The following is a 7832-nucleotide window of genomic DNA, read 5'->3' as shown; positions in this document are numbered from 1 at the left end:
GGATTGAAAACGGTATTGGTATCGGGACATGGGGCTCAGTAAGCCGCTTTTGAAGCCAACCACAATTGACAAGCGTGCCCCGCACACCGCACTATACCACACCACTCCATACCACACCATACCATACTATACCATGCACCATATCCGTACTACACTATACCATACCATACTATACCGCTCCGATCCTTAAGATCAAAGCCGCCGGCCGCCCGCACGCTCAATCCTCCGGTGGGAGAAAAGGTCCGAGATGCAGTCACTTGCCTAACGGTCGATCGATGGGCTCGTAATGTGCGTGCAAGATGGATTTTCGGGCACCGTGGGTGTGGCTTATTTTAAAGCAATTAGGCCCATAGGGAAGCGTGTCTGCTGATGTCTCTGATGTACGAGGACACTTTTGACTATTGTCCGTGCCAGCCTTTCATCTCGGCCGCTAACAGATCATTTGGGCCGGCCATTTCGGGCCATTAAACTGATTAGTTGCAGCCAAGGGGACGCTTGGAAATTACTCAAATCTGTGATTGATACTTTACGGTGGCAATTATGCATGCTGTTTAGGCAGCCAGGATTTTAATTACCAAACTTTTTGATGGATGAAATGATTTTCGTTGGACTGAAGTAAGCTTATTCGTACGATTACTTTATAAAATAGAGCTGAAAATCAAATCATTTCTATTTTCACAGAAATATTGTTAAAGCTGTTGCTTAGTTATCAGCCACATCGGAAATTTATTATTCAAAAGTCTATCAAAACACCATATTAAATTTGACCAGAATAATATTTTTTAAAACTACTATTTATTTTAGGTTAAAACTAAAATAAAAATTCAGTGGGATATTCTTGACAGCTTTTGAATAGATCAACTAAAAAAAATTTAATAGTTATTCTAATCCTTATGCTTACTCAAATTAATACAACTAATATTACTAATACTGCATACAACATTTACTAAATACTTATTCTCCATAATATCTACACAGCCAATTTTTCTTTGCCCAGAACACGTATATCTACATGAAGTGTGAAGTACAATATCACGTAGAAACTTAAAACGGTATAAACCATATAATAGATTCTATCTTTCTATCGTTACATTTTTGCTGCAAAGTATTCGCACTTTTTCCACTGTGCTCCATAGAGTGGCCAGAGTTAAGCAATTGCATTAGTCATTTCCTGAGTGTCGGTCATACTGATATCTATCGCATCGTATAGTATGGGATCTATCGCTTACGCGAATACGGTCACATTGTTCGGTGGTTGTAAAAATTCCGTGACTGCCTCGCAGCGATTCCGATTTTAAAACGCGAATTACCCAACAAAAGAGTGCAATATACCGTGGAAAGCGAAGTCCACCCGCCCAGCGATCTTGCGGAGTGGTAAAATGTCTTGTGCGGCCACCCTCTCGTCGGCCAAGGACTCCACCAATGCAAATGCCAGTGGAGGAGGAGCACCAACAAACAGCAATACCAACACTAACACCAACACACAGTCCACAGCTGTGGGTGTGGTAGTGAGCAGTGCAGCGGGCGGCGGTGCAGGTGGTGTAGTAGGCGGAGGAGGGGGTGGGGCTGGTTCCCTTCCCGGAGGCACCACCTCCTCGTCCTCCGCCTCCGCCAACGGTGGCGTAGCAACGGGAGGCGGCGGCAATTCGGCAGCGGCCCTCGTCCGAAGATTCTCCATGGAGGGCGTGGGTGCCAGGGTGATCCGCGGACCGGACTGGAAGTGGAACAAACAGGTGGGCAGGGTGGAAGGTGTCCAGTTTTGGCGCTGGTTCTGTTTGTGCTTCCAGTGAAAAAGAACTCTCCCCGTTCTCAATTGACCGATCAATTAATTTAATTGCACACCGCGCAACTTGATTCTTGACATCTCGCCAAACTAGTCAAGTTTCTCTTTTCGCATTATAAACCAGAATATCAATGGGGACACATGTGATCCTAGAAAGTGGGTATGAAGTCCTACTTAGGTGCACTGAGAAAATCCAGTTCATGAAACTAATAAAATAGTCATTAGTTTCATTTAGAATTGCAATTTAAGAGAGATCAAAGTGCACAACCAAGAACTATGTAAATTTATATAAGGAGTATAGCATCTTGTGAACCAATTAAAAATTATACCTATGTAATAATGTTGAGCATATTCAGTAAACACTTCAAATTATTCATTCACTCGATTCTTCTCTTCCCAAGCTTACATTTACATTTAATAAGTGTTACCTTTGCTTGCCTAATTATGTCTTAACAAATGGCGTGTGAGTAATAACTCATACATCATAACTCTGATGCAAGCTTTGAAAGTCTGTTTGCTTTAGCCCAGAAAAACGATTTGAAAGTGCAGAAAGATACAAAAAAGCATGATTAAAATAGTCACATTTCCGCACATAATTGCTTTAACTGATTTTATGAAGATTTGACAGCAAGAAAAGTGAATCGTAATAACATCTAATCAGAGACATGATTTGAGAAATCATGTTGATAATACCTGAAACATTTCAAAATTCGAGAATCATAGTATAAATTGAGCATTGTCAGTTATTATGAATTTTTGTAAATTCCCGAAATCATTAAATAATTAAATGAATAATAATGTTTTCAGTTAGATGATGGCTAGCGCGGCACAAAAATAACCCTATTACATTGAAATGAGATTTATTTATTTTTGACTCGTTGATCCCATTAAGAGATAGCGAAATGAATTTGTAGCGACTGCCTACCTTAACACTTAGTTAGTTGCAGTTATGCACTTCGGCTATTACTTTCGCGTCCTAATCAGCGTGGGTTACGAAATGGAAAATCGAAAGATTGACTGAGTCACTACTATAATAATTTTTCGTTTCGATTCTCAGGACGGCGGCGAAGGACATGTTGGCACCGTTCGCAATTTCGAATCCGCCGAGGAGGTGGTGGTGGTATGGGACAATGGAACAGCTGCCAATTACCGCTGCGCCGGAGCCTACGATCTGCGCATCCTGGACAGTGCACCCACGGGCGTAAAACACGAGGGCACCATGTGCGACACCTGCCGCCAGCAACCGATCTTCGGCATCCGCTGGAAGTGTGCTGAGTGCATCAACTACGATTTGTGCTCCATCTGCTACCATGGAGATAAACACCATCTGAGGCACCGCTTTTACAGGATCACAACGCCAGGAGGTGAACGAACCATGCTGGAACCTCGCCGTAAGTCCAAGAAAGTGCTCGCCAGAGGCATCTTCCCGGGAGCTCGTGTAGTTCGCGGTGTGGATTGGCAGTGGGAGGATCAGGACGGAGGCGTAGGCCGGCGTGGTAAGGTCAACGAAATCCAGGACTGGTCTTCGGCCTCGCCAAGATCGGCCGCCTACGTAATTTGGGACAATGGCTCCAAGAATCTGTACCGCGTAGGCTTCGAGGGAATGGCGGATCTAAAGGTCGTTAACGATGCCAAGGGTAGTAATGTTTACAGGGATCACCTGCCACTCCTGGGCGAAAACGGACCCGGAAAAGGGCCGCATGGCTTCCAAATCGGCGACAAGGTCACCGTTGATCTAGACCTAGAAATCGTTCAGTCTCTGCAGCATGGACATGGCGGCTGGACCGATGGCATGTTCGAGTGCCTGAGCAACGCGGGAATGGTCGTTGGCATCGATGAGGATCACGACATTGTGGTGGCCTACAATTCCGGCAATCGCTGGACTTTCAATCCAGCTGTCCTCACAAAAGTATCCTCGCCAACCACTGCTCCCCCCGAGTTTCAGGTGGGCGACATTGTCAAGATCTGTTCTGATGTGGAGAGCATCAAGATCCTGCAGCGAGGACACGGAGAGTGGGCTGACGCCATGCAATTGACTCTGGGAAAAATCGGCCGCGTGCAGCAGGTTTACCATGATAACGACCTTAAAGTGGAGGTGGGAAATACTTCGTGGACCTATAACCCGCTGGCCGTTTGCAAGGTGGCTTCTTCCACTGCCTCCGATGGCGGCTGTGCTCCAGTTATCCCCAGTAGTGAGCGTCTCTCGGCCATTCTCAAAAAGCTGTTCGAACCAAATGTCTCCGGCGATGCCACTGAAGAATTTGTCAAGGCAGCAGCCAATGGATTTGCGGTAAGTACAAGAAAATACACTTTTTAATTGATATTAAATATTTATCCCTGTGTCCAGGCACGATGCGAGGAATACTTGGCTGGTGCAGCTCAACCCTCGACTTCCAGTGCCTCGCCCAGTTCAGGGCCAGATGTCAATGTCAACGGTGTGTTTGCCGGGCATACTGCTCTGCAAGCAGCCAGCCAGAATGGCCATATTGAAGTGATACAGGTGCTTCTACGGCACGCCGTCGACGTAGAGATTGAGGACAAAGACGGAGACCGAGCTGTCCACCATGCCGCGTTTGGCGATGAGGCGGCGGTGATCGAAATATTGGCCAAAGCAGGGGCGGACTTAAATGCGCGCAATAAGCGAAGGCAAACATCTCTGCATATTGCTGTCAACAAGGGCCATTTGAACGTAGTGAAGACGCTTCTTACGCTAGGTTGCCATCCTAGTTTGCAAGATTCCGAGGGCGATACCCCCCTACACGATGCCATATCTAAGGAGCACGACGAGATGCTGTCCCTGTTGCTGGACTTCGGGGCTGACATCACGCTAAACAACAACAATGGATTCAATGCCTTGCATCATGCTGCTCTAAAAGGTAATCCTAGTGCCATGAAGATCCTGCTGACCAAGACGAACCGTCCATGGATCGTGGAGGAGAAGAAGGATGATGGCTACACAGCTCTGCACCTGGCAGCACTTAACAACCACGTTGAAATTGCTGAGCTACTAGTGCATATGGGTAAAGCCAATATGGACAGGCAAAATGTTAATCTCCAGACGGCTCTGCATCTTGCTGTGGAGCGTCAGCATGTGCAGATCGTCAAGCTGCTGGTGCAGGATGGCGCAGATTTAAACATACCCGACAAAGACGGGGATACTCCGCTGCATGAAGCGCTTCGACATCACACTCTCTCGCAACTGAAGCAATTGCAAGATGTGGAAGGATTTGGTAAGCTATTGATGGGCCTGAGGAATGCTAATAACAAGAAGGCCTCTGCTTCGATTGCATGCTTCTTGGCTGCAAATGGAGCTGATTTGACTTTGAAGAATCGGAAGCAGCAAACCCCACTGGACTTGTGTCCTGATCCCAATCTCTGCAAGACCCTGGTCAAGTGCTATAACGAAAGGAAAACCGACGACTCTGAGTTGCCCGGAAATGTGGCTGGTACAAGTTCGAATGCCAGGGCAAGAGCCGCCAGTGGTACCCTAAATCAGTCCTCCTCAGCCAATTTGCCGCTTGCCAGCCTGGCTGCCTCATCCACTTTCCCCGCTGCCTCATCATCCATATTTGCTCTCAATGGCATCGCCAACGAATTGAGCCAATCGCTGCACGAGGATCCTCCGAAATCCTCAGCCACCCTGGATGAGTGCATGGTGTGCTCGGACGCCAAGAGAGATACGGTGTTCAAACCCTGTGGCCATGTCAGTTGCTGCGAGACCTGCGCTCCGAGGGTGAAGAAGTGCCTCATCTGCCGGGAGACAGTTTCCTCGCGCGAAAAGATCGACGAGTGTATGGTGTGCTCGGATCGCAGGGCAGCTGTGTTCTTCCGACCCTGTGGCCATATGGTCGCATGTGAGCATTGCAGTGCTTTGATGAAAAAGTGTGTCCTGTGTCGCACGCAAATCGATGAGATATTGTCGTTCAGTCTCTGCTGCGGAGGAGGTGGCCGACCAGAGAAGGTCTCCGTGGCAGCTGGAGGAATGGCATCAGTGGGATTGCCACTGCCCGACGATCGCTTCATGGAAGCTGCAGCAGCGGCAGCATGTGCCAATGCCTCCGGTCATAGCGTGGCCATGAACAACACTGTAGTTACTCCGGTGGCCGGCAGCAGCAATCAGTTGAATAGCCAGAATAATCTGCTGGCCGCTGCAGCAGCCTCTTCAAATGTATCAAATCTAGCAGCAGCTGGAAACGCGATCGTGGCTCCTTCCAATGTCAACAACTTCCAGATGGATGATGTCCAAAAATTAAAGCAGCAGCTCCAGGACATCAAGGAGCAGGTGAGTTCGAATTTGTTTGAAAATGTTTCAGTCACTGATTCTATATTTATCTTATAGACTATGTGTCCTGTCTGCTTTGACCGCATAAAGAACATGGTCTTCCTATGTGGCCACGGCACGTGCCAGATGTGCGGCGATCAGATTGAGGGGTGTCCCATCTGCCGCAAGACTGTGGAAAAACGCATCCTGCTCTTCTGAAGCCCGTTCCCGGCTCACACATTCCGCGCACAGTCAGCACAGCCTTCGAAGTATTAGGATATTTAAAGGACTCACATACTTATACACACACATATATCTACACAATATCATATATATAACTATATATCGATTGGTCTTATAAAGCAAAAATATATTTTTAACAAATATTCAAACGAAAACATTAAGCAGAAATACTTTTGCTCGGCTCCTTGCTAATCAGATCCCTCAGTATGTCCTTCTTGGCCTGGAAATAGTCGCGGAACCAGAAAATGTGATCCTTCTTCTCTTGTGCAGTCAGATAGGGATTCTTCGACAGGCCGACGCAGACAAGCTCCATGAAATGTCGAATAGGTCCCTTGTTAGGACACCAATCCTCGAGATGCTGTTCGAGGAAAATGTGTTCCGAGAAGTCTACGTTCTGCTCGTCCTCCCAGTCTTGCTCATTGTTGATAGGAAAGCGCCACACCTTTTTCTGATCCGTCCACAGGACCATTTGCTCGAAGTAGTTTGCCGGGGGATGGGAAGCCTGGAGACTAAGCTCCCTTTCGCTCAGCTGCGACCAGGTTGAAAGGATGTCGTTGGAAATGGGCAGCTGGGTATCCTTGAAGATGCCCAACGGTTCTCCGCCGTACAAGTTGACACTGCCTGTAAATGATTCAGCCTCTCGTTTGGTTTGCCTCTGTGGCCGCTGGTAAAAACCATCTCGATTCTGTGGCTTGGATCTGGAAGCCAGAGAGCGACGAACGTACTCGCCGCGAGTCTGCTCCACCTGCTGTGGCTGCTGGCGACGATCGATCTTCATGCCCACTATTAGATCACTGTTGTATCCGGAAAAGACATTGAAATAAGAATATAAAAAATTCCGGCTGAAGTCCATTAAACTTGTACCCACCTCAGATTGAGTTCCTTATCACCAGAAGGAGATGCTGAAGCATCTGTCGTTTGTTTTTCTCCGGTCGCAGCTGGAGAAGACTCGCTTTCATGTCCCAGGAGCTTGGCCAATAGCTCCGACTCTGTCTGCTTCTTGTCACTCTCACTGGTGCCCAACATGCTAGCAATATTCTTAGCCGCAGTGAGAACATTCTTGGCGGCCGCCTCCTGTTTCTGGGCCTCTCTCCGCTTCCTGTTGGCATCGCCAGGGCGGGGGAAATCAGATGCCGAGAGCTGATCCGTGGCCTGCATGGTGCCCAACAGGCGGTTCAGCCGCTGGGCCGCCGTTTCCACAGGTTTCTCCTTCTTCTTCGTGGGCTTTTCGTCGTCCGAAGAGGAGTATCCATTGTCGTTTTTGGACTGCGAGGAAGAATAGTTGACCAATCCCACGTTTCTGAAGGCAGCCGGTAGCAGGGAACTGAAAAAATATGGGTCAGGTGAGGGATTCCTTTTGGTTACTTCTAATTAGAAGGGTGGCCTACCGTAAGCCTAATCTCTGGGAACTTCGTAAGGCCAACATTCTATTATATTTCTTTAATAATTTTAACTAGAAATAAAACGAAAAGAATCGCTCGCGTAACAACAATTCGGTGACGAGTTGCCAGACCTGCTCAATTATTTGCACTGCCATTCAAGCTA

At 47.5% G+C, this 7832-nt stretch overlaps 2 protein-coding genes across 3 annotated transcripts; one reads left to right on the top strand and one right to left on the bottom strand.

The window, feature by feature from the left end:
- Positions 1 to 1225: 1225 nt before the first annotated feature.
- Positions 1226 to 6442, top strand: LOC120448057 (E3 ubiquitin-protein ligase mind-bomb). 2 transcript variants are annotated; one of them, XM_039629807.2, is made up of 4 exons: positions 1226 to 1733; positions 2841 to 4073; positions 4131 to 6065; positions 6123 to 6442. In XM_039629807.2, the coding sequence occupies exons 1-4, from the start codon at positions 1380 to 1382 to the stop codon at positions 6261 to 6263; spliced, it is 3663 nt and encodes a 1220-aa protein (XP_039485741.2). In that variant the 5' UTR covers positions 1226 to 1379; the 3' UTR covers positions 6264 to 6442. The 2 variants fall into 2 exon arrangements, with proteins under 2 accessions (XP_039485741.2, XP_043861917.1); XM_044005982.1 differs by lacking the exon at positions 1226 to 1733 and adding an exon at positions 2718 to 2768.
- Positions 6394 to 7832, bottom strand: LOC120448058 (28S ribosomal protein S31, mitochondrial). The gene is made up of 3 exons (XM_039629808.2): positions 7676 to 7832; positions 7156 to 7611; positions 6394 to 7081 (listed from the first exon to the last, which is right to left on the bottom strand). The coding sequence occupies exons 1-3, from the start codon at positions 7711 to 7713 to the stop codon at positions 6445 to 6447; spliced, it is 1131 nt and encodes a 376-aa protein (XP_039485742.2). The 5' UTR covers positions 7714 to 7832; the 3' UTR covers positions 6394 to 6444.

Source organism: Drosophila santomea, chromosome 3L, assembly GCF_016746245.2.
Source record: "Drosophila santomea strain STO CAGO 1482 chromosome 3L, Prin_Dsan_1.1, whole genome shotgun sequence".
NCBI classification, from domain to species: Eukaryota; Metazoa; Arthropoda; class Insecta; order Diptera; family Drosophilidae; genus Drosophila; species Drosophila santomea.
Note: the sequence above shows the minus strand (reverse complement) of the source record. Positions and strands in the feature narration are given on the sequence as shown.

What these genes read in the sequence shown, in the direction of transcription:
- LOC120448057 (XM_039629807.2), top strand. Translation starts at nt 1,380, where the DNA reads ATGTCTTGTGCGGCCACCCTCTCGTCGGCCAAGGACTCCACCAATGCA. An exon ending in ACTGGAAGTGGAACAAACAG is followed by an intron (nt 1,734 to 2,840) that starts GTGGGCAGGGTG and finishes TTCGATTCTCAG; the next exon opens with GACGGCGGCGAAGGACATGT. An exon ending in CAGCAGCCAATGGATTTGCG is followed by an intron (nt 4,074 to 4,130) that starts GTAAGTACAAGA and finishes CCCTGTGTCCAG; the next exon opens with GCACGATGCGAGGAATACTT.
- LOC120448058 (XM_039629808.2), bottom strand. Translation starts at nt 7,713, where the DNA reads ATGTTGGCCTTACGAAGTTCCCAGAGATTAGGCTTACG. An exon ending in TCCCAGAGATTAGGCTTACG is followed by an intron (nt 7,612 to 7,675) that starts GTAGGCCACCCT and finishes ATATTTTTTCAG; the next exon opens with TTCCCTGCTACCGGCTGCCT. An exon ending in GATAAGGAACTCAATCTGAG is followed by an intron (nt 7,082 to 7,155) that starts GTGGGTACAAGT and finishes CGGATACAACAG; the next exon opens with TGATCTAATAGTGGGCATGA.